At 39.0% G+C, this 20,209-nt stretch overlaps 1 protein-coding gene across 2 annotated transcripts; it reads left to right on the top strand.

Moving 5' to 3' along the window:
• The first annotated feature begins 8,190 nt into the window (after positions 1–8,190).
• Cxcl13 (C-X-C motif chemokine ligand 13) lies at positions 8,191–14,186 on the top strand. 2 transcript variants are annotated; one of them, XM_090344014.1, is made up of 4 exons: positions 8,191–8,276; positions 9,808–9,940; positions 12,862–12,942; positions 13,234–14,186. In XM_090344014.1, exons 1-4 carry the CDS (start codon positions 8,216–8,218, stop codon positions 13,283–13,285), a joined length of 327 nt encoding a protein of 108 aa, XP_090200140.1. In that variant the 5' UTR covers positions 8,191–8,215; the 3' UTR covers positions 13,286–14,186. The 2 variants fall into 2 exon arrangements, with proteins under 2 accessions (XP_090200140.1, XP_090200138.1); XM_090344012.1 differs by having other exon boundaries at positions 13,231–14,186.
• The last annotated feature ends 6,023 nt before the right edge of the window (positions 14,187–20,209 follow it).

Raw genomic sequence — 20,209 nt, 5'->3', positions numbered from 1 at the left:
CAAAACTACCTTAAATATTAAAATCATTTTGTATTTTATAAAACACCTTTATAAACACTATACTTCTTCTAACATCCAGTATGGACAAGTATGAACTGATAATATTCGAGGCTTGACATTTAAATGATCAGTGTAAGGCCACTTACTACCGGTAAATACCTTGGAAGGTTTAAAGGCCAAGTTGCTCTTGTGCAGAGGAATACATCTCACAGTGGTATTAGCAGTTAGTTGTTCGCTAACAGTGAAGTTGAAGAGGTCAGCACTATCCCTGAAGCAAAGTTGTTTCCCAGGAAGAGCTCAGGAGATGTTTCTAGACATTGTTAGGAATAAAGACTGGAAGATAAAGCACTGCCACTCTGAGGGCTAACCAAAGTTCAGCACTGCTGCTGGGTGAAGGGTGAGTGATACTGAAGCCATGTCACAATAGATAAGACTGTTTGTCCTGTCTGTGCCAAGGCAAAGGGGTGAAAATCCCAATGCAATGGAGATAGCCCTGGAATTGGACTCCGAAAGGCCAAGTTTTAATCATGAGTTGATCTCTAGAGTGGTTCATCTATCCAGGAGAGAGGGGAGCCCTTATACAACTTACTTCCAGTCCACAAGGATCCTTACTGCCCAGGGCAAGACTCCAGGTAAAGAATCTCATGTTTTCTATAATCAGAGATGTTGGAACCATAGACTAGTCAAGTGTCCATGATAAAATCAAAACGACCCATTTTAGAAGTTCTGTTAGTATAGATCAAAGTCCTCAGCATGGCACAGAGCCTCCGTCTGGCCACTCTCCTATTGAAAGCGTCCCAGATGAGTAGCACAGAACAGAACCCTCATGCCATAATTCCAAGTGCATCTGGGCCAGCCCAGCCATGAACTGGCACTGGCATGTGCTGACCTTATTTATTTCTGTCCAATTCCAAATCGGTGCCCACATTTGGGAAGTTTGGAATTGACAATGTTGAAAATAATAATATAAAGTTGAAGAAAGCTGGTTGGCAACATATATAGCACATCCCTTCTTTAACGAGGGCGGGGAAACTCTCAGCATATCAGAGGGGCAATTAGATCTCTGGATTTGACTCCTAATTTCCATACATTTACGATAACAATGGGTAACTTGTTTTCAAGTCTTGTACCAACACTTCCTGTACTTTCTAATTAAGAAATCTACCATGAGACAGGCCAGGAGTTTGGCCTACTGGTAGAGTGCTTGCCTAGCATGCACGAAGACCTGGGTTCGATTCCTTGGTACCACATACATAGAAGAAGCTGGAAGTGGTGCTGAGGCTCAAGTGGTAGAGCTCTAGCCTTGAGAAAGTCCAAGGACAGTGCTCAGACCCTGAGCCAAAGCCCAGGACTGGCAAAATAAATTAAAAAAAAAAAAGAAATCTACCATGAGAGAATATTAATCCTATGTTGTGCTGACCCCCTTGCACAATTAAATTAGGTAGTCAAATTTTTTAAACAATAAAAAGGGATGAAAAACTAAAGATGATTACTGGTTTCTGAATGATGGGCCAAGAAATGATTACTTTCACTGAAACTGGAAGTCCTAGAGACAGAGAAGATAAAGAAATACAGCTTAGTGAGTTAGCCTGTATCTAAGAGGCCTTTGTGAAGAAATGATCAGGAAGCAGGCTGCTGACTAGACAGCAGTATGTAAATTTGTAGATCAGGGGAGAGAGACACACTGGCCTAGAGAGGAAGTGCAGAGCGAGAGGAAAACCTTCATGGCTAGAGAGGAAGAGGAAGAACTGCCAGGAAACAGGAGAGAGAGAAAGAGATTAGCCAGGAACACCTGGGGAATTCAAGACTGAGATCAGTAGACAGTAAGGGAAAAAGTAATGTGCCAAAACCTTTTAAAGTAAGTAGAGTACTCTTGCTGGGAAGTGAAATGATCACCTTCCATGTATAATATTCACTATCCATTTGTGGTTATCACATAAAGGTGTCTGAAGTGAAAAGTGGAAATAATTATTATGTGCATTATGGAATTTTAACAAGGGAAGCATAGGATTTTGCCAGTGTACACAGTGTTCATCTTTAACAGCCCCAACCCAGATATTCTATTACTACTTAGACCCTGGTGTGCATGAGGCTTCCTATTCTCAGTAAATTGTATTCACAGAAAGTTAAAACCTGATGATGTGGAGACTTATATGATCACATGCCAGAAAAGCATGTGCAGTCGTATTGTGCAACATTGAATCCAACAAATTGGATTTCATCCAGAATTTATTGGGTGATTTCAGACTTTTAGGGGGTTTCTCTCCCCTTTGATGAATATTTCGGCCTAATCAAAAACTTCAAACCTGACAGTATTTTTTAAAAGCAGTAAACAAGATAAAAAATGTTTTGAATGTTTCAATAATCTGCATACAGCCCTCTTTTGAGGTAGGCCTTTCTTACCTGAAGACAGACACTTTTTCTCCCTGTAAATCATTTTTGTAAGTAATGCTGCCACCTAGCAGTGTCTGAAGGAATTGCCACCCTGATAGGTAATAGCTTCGGGTGGATATATTTTAATTTGCGTGGGATTCCGTGTGAGTTGAATTTGAATGACATTTCCAATATAGACTTAATTTCCATTCATAAATAAAGTTATTACTTCGACAAGTAAAGGTCTCGACATCATTGTATAGCAGACAATAGTCTGTTGAAAGCAGTTCAGTCAAGCTGAAAATAATGGCTAAAGACACTAGTGTTTGTATATGTGCAAATCACCCAACAGCACACATGAAATGTGCACATGTTGGCATCTCAGTTATACTTCAGCAAAGCTGTTCAAAGATATTGAAAAGCCCTACCTTGCAGAATTGCAATCCATTTATAACAAAAGGTATCTTCTGTGGAAACTCATCAAACCTGGGTGGACCGTCTCAAAAAAGAAATAGCCTTTTCCAGAGAACTTCCACAATGATAATCTCAAGTAATCATCAATGTGTCCTCTGAAACTAGATGACATTTTAATTCACATCAGGAGTTTGACTCACAAACTAAACCAAGGTTTATGCTTCATGAGCAACTCTGAAGATGCTTTTTTTTAAAACCTTTTCACAAAGGTTATTTTTTTATTCTAACATTTATTGAGTGTCTGATATTTGCTTAAAAACTGGGTAAAGCATTTTCCAAGCTTAGCAGTTTAATCTACATGATTCTCTGTGATGGTATCACTGACACTACTCTCATTGCCTGCCACAGAACAACTGTAGCATGGAAAAGTAGACAGGATACAAACCAGACATTGCCACACACTTTGCTGCCACAGTGAAGATGTATAGTTGAACAGCTCTGTCAGATGTTCAGTGTGTAATATATGCATTCACAGAATGAAGTCAGTTTCTATTTTCTGGCTGAGTTGAATAGAATGAGAGAAAAGTTCTCAATTTTGTCACAGAAAAGGTAAATGGAGTTAGTCACGTTTTCCCACCTTTAACTCTGTGGACTTTGGGCCTACATTTCACAAAGGTGGGGCTTCAGTTCATTTGACCTCTTCATGTAACCTTGAGCCTGGGGGCTCGCGCATAGCCTGGTATGATCATTCTGGGCCAGAGTGCCCCCTTTATCTAGTTAGAGTAGAAGACAAGCACCATTACTGCACAGAAGCCAGAGGGGCACTGATAGACAGAAAAAGGGGAGCCTGTGAATGATGTGCTGTTGGCTGTTATTGAGTCTATAACCGGAAGAATGAAATCATGACTATTACTTCCTATTATGCCTCAAAGCTTTCTTTGGCCTGCTTGAATCCAAGAAAAACCTGAGAATTTACATTATACATCAGGACATTGTCTATTATTGTATTATAAACTACTTCAAAAGTAGCAGATTTCATACCTTTCAGTCTCTTCAAAATTCTAGCATGAGCTGTCTGACAACCTAGATGGTCGGATAGTTTGGCTGGTTCTTACATTTTATATTTTAGTATGTTGAGAGAGCATGTTTCTTGCTCTTGTCGTTGCTGTATCTAGGTCTTAGGGGACACACTGCTCCTGTTCCATGGTATCTATGCATCACATCCTGAGAAGACAGCTTGTCCGTGTAGTATCTGAAGATAAGTTGAGCATGCACATAAACCACACAGTAAAGCCATGTCACACACCCCATGCAGCTCACACTGCGCAAGGCCCATGCCACTAACAGTGTAGGCGCTTAAAAGACGGGGCCTAACCATCTGACGTTTAAACCAACTTTTGTGTAAAACTGATGATGCTGGGTAGTGGATCACACTGTGAAATCCTCCTGTTGTGAGATTAGACTTCACACACTGGTCCACTACACAGTAAATGATACGAATGAACCAGCTTTTAATAAGCCTGAAGAGAAAATCTGAGTTTGATTCAAAAATTGAGTGGAGAGGAAAAAAAAAAAACCTTCCCGATGGTTTTCTCACTTTCCCTGGAGTTTTTAATATATTTGATCATAAAAATCAGCTTTGGTATAAATCAAGTTAATCGTTTGTGATGTTTCTGAACAAAGTCATCTATAAAGGCTATTTTAAAAGGAAAATGACTCTGAACATTTAAAATCATGGTGGTGGTAGTGGTGGTAGTGGTAGCGGTGTTTGGTTTTGCTTTGGATCTTTTGTCCTTTTAGGGTGACAAAGGGGATGGGGCAAAAATGGAATGAGTATAAACAATGCAGTTGTGGTTTTCAGTATACACAGAAAACTAAACTATGCAGGTTGTAAGCTGGAACAGAAAGGGAAAACTGGGAGAAAGTAAAGGAAGGGGTAACATCGTCCAGAAAGAATTGTGCTTATTATCTGACTTATGAAATACTAACTCCTATGTACTTAGTACACCTTAGTAATAACAATGATTTTTTTTGCTAGTCCTGGGCTTGGGCTCAGGGCCTGAACAGTATCCTTGGACTTTCTCAAGGCTAGAGCTCTACCACTTGCGCCTCAGCACCACTTCTATGTACGTGGTACCAAGGACTCAAACCCTGATCTTCGTGCATGCTAGGCAAGCACTCTACCACTAGGCCAAACTTCCGGCCCTGACAATAACCTATTTTTAAGTAAAATGGTTTCTTCGGTGCAGTGGCTCACACCTGTAATCCTTGGGAAGCTGAGATTGGCAGAAAAGTCTGCAAGACTCCATCTCAGTGGAAGGGAAACTGGACATATGGCAGGCACCTGCCACTCTTGCAATGACAGAAAACTGACAAGAAACTAATTCTAGCCCAGGCACTTGCTCAGGTAGGAAGTGAGACTAGCTCTCAAAAGTAATTAGCATATATAGAGATTCCCTTCTTGAATACTTTTTTGTTAAACACTTCATTCGTAATATGATGTAAAAATCAATGTTAATAAATTCTTTAATTAAAAAAGTAATTAGCATATAAAAGATCTGGAGGGGCCAGGAGTTTGGCCTAGTGGTAGAGTGCTTGCCTCACATGCATGAAAACCCAGGTTCGAGTCCTCCGTACCACATACATAGAAAAGCCAAAAGTGGTGCTGTGGCTCAAGTGGTAGGGTTCTAGTGTTGAGAAAGCCCAAGGACCATACTCAAGCCCTTAGCTAAAGCTCAGGACTGGGGAAAAAAGAAAAAGATCTGAAGAGGGTTGCTCAGTGGTAAAACTGCATGACAAGCTCAAGGTCCTAATTCTGCTAAATTTTTTTCAAGTGAAAATCGTTTCATTTGGTCCTAAATCTATTGTTTAAAACATTTTTTTTCTCACTGACTATTAAGTTTTTGAAATTTGTACTTCTACTGTAGTAACATAAATCATCTGGCTAGCCAAGAGTTACCTAACCCTCTCTTAGGGAAGAAAGGAGGAATTTTTCTTTGGTCAGTATACAAAACTCCAAATAGATTGCAGAATAGATCTGGAAATTAGCATTTTGACCTAAGGGAACTATTTTAATAAAAGCCAGTTTAGGAGATCTAGATGTCTTGAGAGCTCTGTCTTAAGTATCTTTATCCCTACACTCTCTACTTTCTTCAACATTGCTCATTTTTGCTCTGATGAGGAGGTAAGAGGCCTTGACATTTCTGTTCGTTATGAGACCCTATAATACTCTTTTTTCTGGAGCTCTGAGATGTGTGGACAAAGACTAGCCCAATTTTTCCTCTTCCTCTCATTGCCTGTATGAGGACTTATTCTGAATAATCTGCCTTTACACCCAAATCCATCTCAGCATCTGTTTCACACAAACCCTCTGACACACTCTGACTTCCAGTGTCTGCTGTGCCATCCTACAACAAAAGCATTTAAAATTGTCTGTGTCAATGAAGGTTTGAAGAAGGACAAAATGACTGAACTACCAGAGAAGTAGCTTCTCAATAACTGTAGCTCCCAAATCTTTCAATATGGGCTGTCCCAAGATTATTTCCTGTAGCTGCTGTTTATTCAGGGCAACTCAAGACTGTTTGTTTTGTAAAGCATGTATGGCATTGCATACCAAGCATCAGACATACCATAACAGCAAGGACACTGGCTTTGCCGGTCAATTCAGATTGTAGATTTTCATATTGTTCAAGGAGTCACATCAAACTCCTAATCTTATTTTTCTCAGGGGTTCTATATGTCTTAAAAGATAGATCCAAATTTATCCATTGCCCCTAGAGAATGAGTTAAGTCTGTGTGTGGATTGTCTTTAGGAACTATTTGGAGGGATAAACCCCAAGTTTACATGTATAGCATCTGCCAGTTAAACATTCTGAAAATAAAATACAAAGTCTGATGAAAGTTCTAATGAGCTCTGGCTCTCAGACTTAGTAGCATGCACCTACAGCTAGAAAGATGCCCTTCTGCGAAGTTGTTGCTACCTTCCCTTCATCATGAGTGACACAGGTACATCCAGGAGAATACACATACTGTCCCTTGGCAAAACTTTCATGATGGGCAGTTTCATTATGCAATTACTAAAAAGATAGGAAACATTTGGTAGGAAAGACTATAGTAAATCAGCAAAAGAAGAAACTTAGGTCTGGTGCAAGTGGCTCACACTTAGAATTCTAGCTACTCAGGAGATCGAAGTCTGAGAATCCAGTTCAAAGCCAGATGGGGTAGGAAAGTCCATGAGACTCTTACCTCTAATTAACCACCAAAAGCTCGAGCTGGAGCTCAAATAGTAGTGTGCCAACCTTGATTGAAAGGGGTAAGAGCCAGTACTCACGCCCTGCGTTCAAGCTTCACTACTGCCACACACACACACACACACACACACACACACTTGACTGATCTTCCACTGAGAGAAGCAATCAAAGCCACAATCACAGGGGTTAGAATTTGGCCTACTGGTAGAGTACTTGCCTAGCATGCACAACACTCTGGGTTCGATTCCCCAGTACCATATACACTGAAAAAAAGCCGGAAGTGGTGCTGTGGCTCAAGTGGTAGAGTGCTGGCCTTGAGGAAAGCCCAAGGACAGTGCTCAGGCCCTCAGTTCAAGTCCCAGGAATGGCAAAAAAAAAAAAAAAAAAAAAAAGCCACAATCAGCCGGAAGTTTGGCCTCATGGTAGAGTGCTTGCCTAGCATGCACAAAGACCCAAGTTTGATTTCTCTGTACCACATACATAGAAAAAAGCCAGAAGTGGTGCTGAGGCTCAAGTAGGAGAGCTCTAGCTTTGCGAAAGTCCAAGGACAGTGCTCAGGCCCTGAGCTCAAGCCCAGGACTGGCAAAAAAAAAAAAAAAAAAAAAAAAGGGTGGGGGCTGGGAGTTTGGCCTAGTGGTTAAAGTGCTTGCCAAACATGCATGAAGACCCGGGTTCGATTCCTCGGTACCACATATAGAAAAAAGCCAGAAGTGGTGCTGAGGCTCAAGTGGTAGAGCTCTAGCCTTGAGAAAGTCCAAGGACAGTGCTCAGGCCCTGAGCTCAAGCCCAGGACTGGCAAAAAAAAAAAACAAAAAAGCCACAATAACCAATAGTAATCCTAAATAACATACCTCAGAGTCTCCAAGCTTCAATCATTTTCTTCTCTCTCCATCCTCAAATCTCTGCAGCACCTCCAACGTTTTGATCTATATTATCAAGAAATACTTTATTATAGCAATAGCAACCTAAAATAAATTCATAAAGTTTGCAAGTCACCCTTTTTCCTTACTTAAAAAGCTAGCTCAGCAAATATTTGGGGGCTTTTAAAACTGATGAGACAGCTGATCTACTAGAGACAAAGCAGTGGGAGGGCCCTGATTAGTATAAATAAATAGAAGTCTCTGGTGCTTCTCCATCGTGTGGTCTCAGCTGAAGTCTGAACTCCACCTCCAGGCAGAATGAAGCTCTACATGGCAGCTCTGCTTCTCCTGCTGCTGGGCGGCCTCTCACCAGTGCACGGTGAGAACTTCCACTTAAGCTTTCACTGTGTTGGGCAGAATGCTCTTCTGTCATTTCCATTTTCTTTTCAATTAAAATTTGGGGAAAAGTAGGGGAGGAACTGCTCAGTTGCTTCTAGATTTCTGAAAGTAAGATGCATAGGGATTTAACTCTCAGAAAGTAAAAACTTTTATACTGCTTTGATTTATAGATGAAATGCTGAAAATCCAATGTTCTCCTGACTTAGGTCTGGCTTATATATTCCTGGCCTTTTTCAGATCAGTTTCTGCAATAAGAATTCTTTACATGTGTACATGGTTCTTTTCTTTAGTATTGCTTTTTCAATGCTATCCTGTCTCACCAAACCTTTGGTAGCGCCTATAAGTTATTGGCAGCTATTGATTTTTCTGATGTATACTTTGCATAGAATTCCAAAGACCTAGGCTTGAATTCATAAAGGCACCAGGGCAAGGTATGGCCATTCTACAAAAAAAGCAGCCTTCTCAGTCTAAACCAGCTACTCCATGTGAATAAATACCTGTGAAAAGCCGTACATTTCTATATGGCTGAAGTGATAGAGGCACATAAAGAAAGAAACACGGCTCAGGTTTCTGAGGCAAATTTTTATTCTTAAAATGAAAAAGGCTTCCCTATTTTTTTGCATGTAATCTTCACTCTTCATTACCATCACGTGTCCCCTCCTCCACAAAGCTTTCTAATTGCTCCTGGGAATGTCAGTTGGTAGGAAATCTTCTGTACCCAGGATGCAGGAAAGAGTCTAGGAAAACCACCAACCTCTGCGGCATTCTAGTTTTTGTTTATGCCTCTAAATTGGGAATCTCTTGCCGGTTAGACACATTTTTATTGATATATATATACAAATGTATATATATGGCATGCACATGTTGTAGGTAAAGAGAATAATAAATATCATTCAAAAATGCTTAGAGTTCATTGAAATGCATGAGACAAATTCCTTATTTTAAAAAATACCTACAAGTATGGTTGGATGAAAGGACTCTAGAATTTTTATTATTGGCTTTTGTTTATTAATGATTTGTATCTGAGATGGAAAACAAACATTAATCCATAAAGCATACCTGTTGTGTGTTTTCTGATAGCCAATGTATGTCAGGAAGGAGGGAAGGGAAACAACATTCTGATGTGGTTTTTCTGCCATCTTCTATTTTTTAGTGTTGAAGAGGGAGATCCATTGATTTTATATTTTGTGTTATTTATAACTGAGCTGTATGTCCCTTAAGTGACAGTTCTTAAATTTTATTAAATGAATAATCACCTGTCTACCAATGTATTGCCATAATAAATTTCAGGAAATATTTTTGAAAAAAAACAACTAAACTTTTAAGATTTTGCTAGAAGACATTTGAAAATACTAAAGCCAAGACAATGGAAATATATCAATTAAATCATATGTAGGTAGATGTAGATGTGGCTTGAAATTTTAAGATATATGCTATAAAAGACTGGTAATTAAATTCCAAATGTAAACTATCTTCCAAATAGGATTAAAATACTGATTCCATGTTTGCAGGTATTCTGGAGGCCTTTAACACAAACTTGAAGTGTAAATGTTCTGGAAGTACCTCAAAATCAATCCCCACTACCCTCATTGAGAAAATTCAAGTTTTCCCTCCTGGGAATGGTTGTCCAAACACAGAAGTCATGTAAGTTGCAAAACAGAAAGAAATTGATTCCTTTCTCTCATTGAGAATCAGAACAAATATTCCTATACAGTATGGTAACAAGAAGTTCAAAGGTTTACTTGAAAGTTGCTACAATTCTGATATTAATCAAGAACCTTGATGATATTTTCTAAGTCCTTATTGGCTGTGGACCTGAAGTAAGCTATTTGCACTCATTTCCTTCCTTTGTCTTCATTTAAGTAGTTGTCATTCCATATGGACTCAGAAAGTGAGGCTGGGAAGAATAATTCACTGTCTGATGCAGGGATTGAGGCTGGGGAGGATAATTCACTGCCTGATGCGATGCAGGGATAGCACCATACCCTTCCCATTCTGAAGCCTCTTCTTCACAATGCTTTGACAAACCCACTAGACATCTTTCTTGGAGCACCCCAATTTTGCTCCCCCATAGTCGTCTTTTTCCTTTCCTTTTGTTTTTCTTTTAAGGGCTGGGAACTGAACCCAGGGTCTGCAAGCATCCTACTGCAGCCCTCTTGTGAAGTTCTTAGGCCTTAAAATATTTGTCCATGGCTACTTTTGTTGTCTCATTTAGATACCAGGGCTTTGTGCCTTGAACCAGTTGTATGCAACTCATGAACAGAAATATAGGATAAGTGCATATGGATGAGGCTAGTCATGGTGGCACCTACAAACTCAGCTACTGAGGAAGCAGAGATCACAGGACTTCATCAGAGGCCAGCCAAGGACAAAAGTATGTGCCATTCTGGAAAGCAAAATAATAGCAAAAGCAATTTCTGAAGTGCGACTCAAGACACCATTTGCCTAGCAAATGTATGGCCCTGAGTTCAGTTCCCAGTACCACCAAAAATGTATGTAGAATTTTTTATGTAAAATAGCATTATACTTTCAGTAATGTCTTCACTAATAAAAGTTCTGACAAGGCCCTCAAGCTCAGAGATGTAAAATCTAAGCTGGTGTTTTTGATAGCATTCTTTGGAGAGATAAAAATGTATATTTCTTTATTCAAGTTTTATGATTTCAAATCTCGATGATTACATTCAAATCTCTCATCTTTCAACCAAATGAAATAAGGCACCTTGCTTTGTATACTTTAATGGTAGCCATTTTGAGAAATCAAGATGTTTTGAGAAATCCATTGTTTTAAAGGAAGAAAGTTTGACGGCATTACTTTTGTCAAATTCTACATTCCTGAATTTTAAACACACATAAAAATAGCTACAAATAATTATAAGAAACTTTTATCAGTCGTGCATGGAAGAATCAAACCATTAAAATTCTGGATTTCCATCATGAACACAAAGCCCAAACTGATGCTCAAAAATTTACCCATTCTATGACTTGTGAATTTACTAAGATTCACCAACAAAAGTGAAAATTTCATAGGGGATCTTGGCTGTCTGTCTCCCAGTAGCTAAGATAACTGACACATTAAGAAGTTTTGCATTGTCTAAGGTCATACCAACAGAATAGTCTCCCCATTTTCTATCCCCTGGGAAACCTGTAGAACTTAGTAACACTTCAGGTTATGCTATTGAAAGGCACCAATTAAAAGTGTGAATTCTACGGAGAGAGGAATGGGAAGCTAACTCAGTCACTATATTAAATGTATGTAGGTAAAAAATGGAATCATGTAATTTTGATATAGTAAGACTGGGAAAGATGGGAGAATGATGGAAGGGTTGACATTAATCAAGATTCACTATGGTGCTTGTAACCTAACTTGTTGAATTGAAACCATTTTCAATCAACTACTTAGAGATTAAAAAACAAAATTAAGGGCATTAACTTTTTTTAGAAGTGGGAATTTTTTCATCAGATAACTTTCATAGTTATGTTCTATCGTGTATTTGTTGAACAATCACAGACACTTCATTTGTATTCTCCAAGCCTCAAGTTCAGTATCCAAAGGTGAGCACGTAACAACTCCCCTTGCACAAGGGTTTTGTGAGATGATCTGAGATAATCCATATTTAGCCACTAAAAACAGTGTGTGGCACTCTGTGAGAATAATATTTGACAAACATTAGCCATTAGTATCACTGCTGCTTTTGTTACCAGTGAATAAATGTCTTAGAGCGGGCAAAGCCATACAATCTAGGAGTTAAACAAAATAGCCTTCACAGAAGACATGGCAGTAATCTCTTCCACACATATTTCATTTTTTTCTTTTTAAAATTATCTTAAGGAGTTATCATCTGACAAAACAGTTTATGAATACCATGAATTGTGATCAATGTCAACCCTTTCAACGTTTCTCACCCAGTCCTCTCAACCCCACTCCTTCCCTCAAGTTTCCTCATCTTGAAGGCTATGCATTAAAGTTTATGACAACATAAAAGTCCTTCCTTTCTCTCTTCATGTGTCTATCCCACTCCGTTTTCTATATATTTATTTTGTTAGACCATGAGTTAACCCTTCTAAAAATTATATCATTTGAATTATCCTCTGAATCTACCATATTTCAGCTAATAAACTTACGTACATTTGGATACTACACCAAAGTGTTTGCTTATATTTATGTTTTCCAGAAAAAAAATGACCTTAAGGGAGTGTTTTCTATAGTCTTTTTTTCTCCCAAGCTCAATGGACAAACATATCTTAAAGATACTGTAATAGAACTTTAGAAGTGCCAGGCTTGGAGGTACTTCTCCAACTCTGTTAAGGTTATCAACAAAATTCTCCCCTGTGACACCCTCTGTGCTGGCTTCCACTCTTCTAGCTGTCATATATCGGGCCAAAGATGTCTGATTTCTTATTTTTCCAGCTTCAGGCCACAAATTGAGTATTCCAGATCCTACATTGCCTCACTCCAATTTTACTATGTGTAGGAAGACTCATTTTCACACCCAACTCTTTTAACTATTTTTTTAAAGTACCTGATTGACTAAACTAACACTTTTATTTTTTAAAATTTTTCCCAGAATCTGGACAAAGACGAAATTAGTTATATGCCTGACATCCAACGCTAAATGGGTGAAGAGACTGCTTAAACACTTATACAGGTGAGTCCAGGCTCCTCAGGGCTTTTCCATCCCATCTGTACTAAAAGAGTGTCCTTTTCTAGACAGTCAACATGGGACCATTTTAAATCTTTGAGAAGTTCCTTAGGCTAAGTCCTACACTGAGCTCTTTCTATGTATCAGAGAGGAGGGCTGATTCCTGCCAGCAGTTCAGTGAACCAAACTGGAAACCTGTATGCAGAATATCCCTTCTCTGATGTCCCTGGAGAAAGATTTCGTTTGTGAATGCTTTTCTAAGCATGACTTCTGTTTTTGTTTTTAATTTTACAGCAGATCTATGCATTCAACTCCACCAGCTCCAGTGAGTAAGAGAAAGCCGGCCTGATGCTAATATTTTCAGAATGCCTGCATTTCTCCTTTATCCCTGCGCTGAATTTTACTTTATTTGGGGGCAAATCTTTTCCAAGAAAAATAATTTCCCTTCACAAACATGAGACTGTATGTAAAGATAATTCTGAAGAAGCTCCTGGGGCAAACTGAAGCTCTTTCTGCTGTGGGAAACTGACATACTTGATTCTCATTCATCAGAATAAGGAAAGTTCCTCTGAGCTTAGAATTTTAGTCTTTTGATTATATACCTGTTTTTAAGTGTTAACCTGTCCTAGAAAATATGGTAATGAGAGCTTAAGTCTAACATCTGAATGATGAGCTTGAATTTAGAAGAATATTGTGGAAGCTGGGTGCCTCCACTACTCAGGAAGCAGAGAGCTGAGGATCATGGTTCAAAGCCAGCTAGCCCAGACAAGAAAGTCCATGAGACTGTTATTTCCAATTAATCACTAGAAATCTAGAAATGGAGATGTTGTTCCAGTGATAAAGCGCTAGCTTTGAGCAAAAGCAGCTCAGCAACAGTATCCAGGCTGTGAGTTTAAGCCCCAGGATTGGCATTAAAATTAAAAAAAAGAACATTGTGAACTCTAGCCTGAGAAAGTACAAAAAAAGAAAAAAACCTCCACATAGCAGATGTCTTCTACTTTAAACCATTTTAAACAGCTCCTTTGTAAGATTTATTGTCTCAGATTAAACCCAATAACATTGAAAGATTCCTAGAATCAAATTTCTGGAATATTTAGGAAAAGTATTTGGAGGGTGATTCACAGATGTATCATTTCACATAATGATCTTAATGAACTTGTTCAAATTCACTTTTTTTTGCACAGACAAAATACCAGTCTCTGGTATCAAACTCTTTAATGCTTCCTTTCAATCAAATACCAGCCAATAAACTTGAGCAAATATTTTAGTGACGAGTAATTTATTCTTAACATTTAACAAATTATAAGCAAAATAAAAAGTCTCATGTTATTTTTTGTTGCTGTAAACAGTGCTATACAGATGATTTGAGTCATGCCAGCAGTGAGTGCAGTTATTTGGTGAGAGATGTTTAGCTATGAGTCTCTTTCCCCCAACATACAAACAGTGCTTTCCTCCAACGGGTGAATTCGGTCTCATTACATAGATTCCTCAAGTCTCCACTGTTTCATTTGATGAAGTAAGACAAGATCAGCAGAAGCTGACATTTTGATTCCTTTGCTTTTCAGCACACCACTGAGCTTAGTTCTATACTTCCCAAACTTCTCTAAGTGCCTGGGAGGTCTGTTCTCAGCCAGCTTAGATCCTAAGCTTTTCCTGGCTTCTTTCCTCTTTCTCTTTTTATTTCTCCATTTATTTTTGATGAGATAAATCTCTTAGGAAATAAAAAGCACTTATAAATACTATATTTTCTGTTGTCTACAACTCAACATTTTTTTTTACAAATATACGAAAGGTCAGTGAAGTGTAATCAAGATTCTGCAGTTTAGTGTTTTTCAGATTTCCATGTTGCAAGACTTCAGGCATCATTCATTGTGTTCTTACTTGATTTTGATCCTCTTAGAGAATATAGTAATTTGAATATTGATGAGCGTCCAATGAGAATGAACGTCACTTTCCATGGGTAGCTGCTATGATCATCCCATTTTATAGCCGGAGAGGCTCAGACACAGTGAAGTGAAGGAACTAGCTCTTTTCCTGTAGGCCTGTGCATCAGCTCACCTGGAAATCCTGGCAGTATGAGCTCAATGCTTCCAGCCAGCTGTGCTGACTTTCTTGGAGATAGAAGCTATCCGCAGACACCCAGGCAAATAAGCATTAACAAACTCCAAGTTGCAAGTTGTAAGCAAAATCAGAATTAGAGCCCAGGGTCACCCAAATCCTTAGTGGGTGTTCTTCACTGCACTACATAGCCTGAAGTTTTCTTTGTCCAAATAGCTATTATCTCAGTCCCTTTACCCACCTTGCTTTTCAGAGTTAAAGGGAGGAAATGGTACACAGTAGGATGACCTAGATTTTGATAATGTGCTGGATTGCTTTAACTGGAAGGAAGTAATTTGAATGTTATCTCTGGGAAATATCTCAGGATATCTCAGCCTATCCCAGTTTGAAACTTATATAATATATATAGCAAAATGACACACTGTGATATGATGCTCATAAATGATATCACTTATACCAAGTTTTGGAAAGGTAAGCAGTAGACAAGTGCAGGGTGGAGCTTTTCTCTCCACCCCCAGATCCTGATGGTAAAGACATCTTTTGTGTAACGAACAATCCAGGGGTATAAGAGCCACAGCCCTGGGAATCAGGCCTGAAGGCTTAGCAAATATGGAAATGGAAGTAAAAACAGGGCAGCAAGGGACACACTTATTCCTCAAAGGCCCCAGTACAAACAGGGAGAAGACCGCTAACATGGATGGGAGGCTTACACCATAATTAGACACAGGAAAATTGTTGAATCTGTTAATGGAGGATCTGGAAGGGAAAATTTGCAGAACAGGAAGCAGAATTAAAGTCACTGTGACATTTACACATATGCTTTACAAGTTAACTAAAACTTAAAGAAAATCTAATATAAAGAACAATACAGAGCAATACTGATCAGTGAAGAATGGTTGGCTCTGGAACACTGAATGAAGGAGCCACAGGTCCAAACTGCAAACCATCTCCTAGCAGCAGAATGCAGGGAACCAAAACAAACCAAGCTGGGCCTCAGATCCTTCCCAACCATGTACTTGGCCAGAAGTTGTACATTCAAACAATATTAGTGGTTCCAGAAGATTATTCCATCTGTAATATAGGTAATAAAGCACACAGGTAGAATATTGCAAAGAAAAAGGAACTGGTAACAATAATAAATCTACCACAATTACTAAGTACTATATAGTAATCAATGTTTTGTGCTCATGTGATGGACAAAGAAAAGAAGACTAGTCCAAAGTTAAAGTCTTTTCCTCCTGGCACATTCTTCTGGATTCCTTTCTATCTTTTTTTTTTCTTTTGCCAGTCCTGGGGCTTGAACTCAGGGCCTGGGCACTGTCCTTGAACTTTCTCAAGGCTAGCACTCTACCACTTGAGCCACAGTACCACTTCCTGTTTTTTTCTGTGTATGTGGTACCGAAGAATCAAACCCAGGGATTTGTACATGCTAAGCAAGCACTCTACCACTTGGCCATACTCTCAGCCTTCTTTCTACCTTTCTATACTCCTCAATCTTACTTTCAAACTTATCCATCTCTCTCAACTCTCAATAATAGCTAAGGCTTTGTCTCTTATATTTACATACTTTCCTCCCAAGAAATGTCAGCTAAGAGCAGGGCTTTCATTACAAATTAAATACTTGGTTCATTCTTGCATTTGTCCCCTTAGTCCTCCTCTGAGCTTCATTCCATTCCATCCAAATGATTCCGTTATATGTCCATTTTGGATTTTTGTAACACCACCTCAAAATTAATGTCCAGGTCCAAAATTGATAACCCAATTCCAATTGGTTCCAATTCAAATATTTTCTACATCAACTTGTACAAGATGGAAAACTAGGGCTTGCTCCAAAATTTCTCTTCTACCACCGGCTCTATACTTAATCTACAATAAGAGTCTTTTGATCCAATTCCCTAAATATCCTTCTAATCTGTCCATCTTTACTTTGATCCTATTCCATCAAGTTTCACCAGAATTAAATAGCTTAAAAACAATCTGTTCTGCCCATCACTTCTGACATCCTTATGTAATGCAGTAAAGGTTTTCCTTCCTTGATGAAAATTTGGTGATGGTATACCTGGATCAGATCCAAAGCTATAGGTTTCTTCCTAGATCAGATCTGTGCTGTGCTCTCTCACACTGCTTTCTTTTCCTTAGCCACTAATAACACAGTTGCTAGTGTGATGATTTGCTTTCCATCTCTCTCCACATTAAATTATTGACCATGAGGTCAAGGACTGTTTCTGATTTTGCTTACTCTTATAACTTCAGTACAACTTTTGCCTGGTAAGAGTGTAACAAATGCCTATTGAACAGATGTGAATGTATTAATGAATGCCTTTAACTGCCTATATTACTATTATTTTTTGAGATACTATAAGAAAGAGCTTTCTATAATTTCTTACCTGGAATTGTAAACCTATTGGAAATAATGTTGGGCTTCGTTGTCTCCCACATTGAATCTGAGTATTCAGTAAACATTTCCTCTTTAAAATGAAAAGCTTCTTGTATGTCATGTACCTCATTTATAACATTTAGGGAAATTTCTTTTTACTCTATTACCCAGAAGACATGGCCAGATGACAGGACCTGGCCATAGTTTAGAGTGGGCGAGCACATTTGAATTGATCATTGTCATTAACATTTAAGGTTCTTGTATGATTTGGGGATCACTAAGTTAAATTTCACTGAAATTATGTCACAGCTCTAGGATTCTAGGATATATTGCTTGAAAAACTAAGATCAGTGTGAATTTATTTGCATCATAAATTCAAAATGACTAACATTTAATTCTTAAATGCTATACCATTTAAGGGTCCAATGTTCTCAGCTAGAACTTTCTTTTGTGTGGGGGTCATAGGGCTTGAACTCTGGACCTGGGCACTGTCCCTGGGCTCTTTAGTTCAAGGCTTACCTCTGGAGCCACAGCCCCACTTCTCATTTTCTAGTGGTTAATTAGAGATAAGAGTCCCTTGGTTTTTAGTGCCCAGGCTGGCTTTGAACCCTGATCCTCAGATCTCAGCATCCTGAGTAGCTAGGATTATAGGTGTGAACCACTGCACCCAGCTTAGCTAGGACTTCTGTTTTATATATAATATGGATATCTATTATATACATATACAAACATATTTAAATTATACATATACAATGCCAGTGCTTGAACTCAGAACTCCTTACTCTTGCTCATATCTGGCACTCTACTACTTGACCCATGCCTCTAATCCAGCATATTTTTGCTGGCTAATTAGAGATAGTCTCAGACTTTTCTGCCCAAGCTGACTTTGAACTGTGGCTCTCTGAATCTGAGCATCCTGGGTAGCTACGATGAAAAATATTAGCCACCAGTACCTGGCTTCAGCTGGAACTTTAAAGAAAAGGATTATCAGAGGCATGGGCAGGATTGATGAAATAAACAATAAACATCCTCCCTTTATTCCCAGGCTAGAATAAGCAAAGGAAATGGTATTACAGAAAGCTGTTTGGAACCTAGTTTGCTTGACAGGAACCACAGCCATCAAAGGAATAGCCACACCTACTACTGAGTGTGAACAGGAAGTGGAGGAAATATAATTATGCTAGTTTTATTTCCTGTCACATCCCACCTCTTCTCCCCCTCCTCCCTGCATTGCTGACCAAACCATCCAGAAGAGATCAGATGAAGAAACTAAGACTCAGAAAGGTTCAGGAATTTTCACAGTGCTGCACAGCTTTGGAAGGTCAGTTCCAGTGTTTGAATCCCAGTAGGCATATTCGCAATACCAGTGATTATTTTGCACATTCAATAGACAACTGTCCCAAATACAAATTATCATAATATTTAATAAAATAATACCATTATACAAACTATTATTGCTTTTATTATTACTATTGTGAAGACAGATGTGATTTTTACCGTTCCTAATACCTCTCAAAAGTGAACAATGAAGGGGATGACAATCCCAAATGATGCCTGTTTGACCTGGTTCTTCCTATTCACCTCTTAGCATTTTCTTCTAAAGCTCCAACTCTTCTGCTCCACATCATCTCCTAAGCAGTCACCTTTCCCAACCAACCCAGGAGCCAATTCTAGCTTTCTTGCAAGGAGCAACTCTGGCAAACCCAACAGGACTCACCATTGATGAGGCTCATTAGCACCTTCTGTTGGCTGGCTCAGGAAATACATTCAAATTGAAGGAGGTAGTAGAAGTGACACTGAGCTGAACAGATTCTTCCTTTCCCATTCAGTCAGACTCCTAAGAGTGAATCCAAGGAACTGCAGACAAAGAGATCCCATGACTCCTTTCTAACAAGACCTAAACTCAGAACTCCCAAGATCCCCAACCAAGCAGAATTTGGGTTAGACACAACCCAGACCAAAGCCTGAGCTTCAAGATTCATATGTGAGTTCTGCACAGCTAACACAGAAAAGCTTTTCTCACTCTTTTTCTCTTTTACAACCTCCCTTCCTCTTCACTGAAAAAAAAGGATTACATACAGTTTCCAGAAGTAAACCCTACTCTAACTCTGCAACCAGGCTATGAAGAAGAAAAGGAAGTGGAAATGAAAAGATTATAGATTATTTTGGCCATGCTATGATGAACTAAAATAGAATTAAATTCTCTGAGTCTCATTATTCTAAAATTTCAGGTGAAAATAACATTTGCAACTTAAGGATAAAAACATTTTCAGATCTGCTGGGCATGGTGGCTCACACCTCTAATCCTAGCTACTCAAGAGCCTGAGATCTGAGGATCATGGTTCACAGCCAGCCCAGGCACAAAAGGACCTAAGATTCATCTCCAATTAACCTCTAGAAAACAGGAAGTGGGGCTTGGCTCAAGGGTGGGGCGGTAACCTTGAGCTGAAGAGCTCAGGGACAGTGCCCAGGCAGAGTTCAATAGCCTCATGATCCCCCCCAAAAAAAATTCCAAGTCTGCTATTTTTAATATAGTATCATTTACTGGGTCTTATTCATTTCAGGAAGTTGATATTATTTTGCATTTTCTAATGTCATTCCATTGGTGTACTAGAAAATGCTTATGTTTTGTGTTTAAGCCACAGTCCTCTACTGGCATCCAGTGGTGACTGGGGTAATGCAGAAATATCCAACTCTCTGAAATGGATGTTACAATAAACCATGGAACCAGGATAAACCCGGGGGGCGGGGGGGAATGGAGCCTGACACCGGCAGGTAACAACCACTGTGGCCTCTAAGAGACAAATAAAGAATGATGGGGTGCTGGTGGCTATGTCT

This window comes from Megascapheus bottae, chromosome 13, assembly GCF_031878675.1.
Source record: "Megascapheus bottae isolate mThoBot1 chromosome 13, mThoBot2.hap1, whole genome shotgun sequence".
NCBI classification, from domain to species: domain Eukaryota; kingdom Metazoa; phylum Chordata; class Mammalia; order Rodentia; family Geomyidae; genus Megascapheus; species Megascapheus bottae.
Note: the sequence above shows the minus strand (reverse complement) of the source record. Positions and strands in the feature narration are given on the sequence as shown.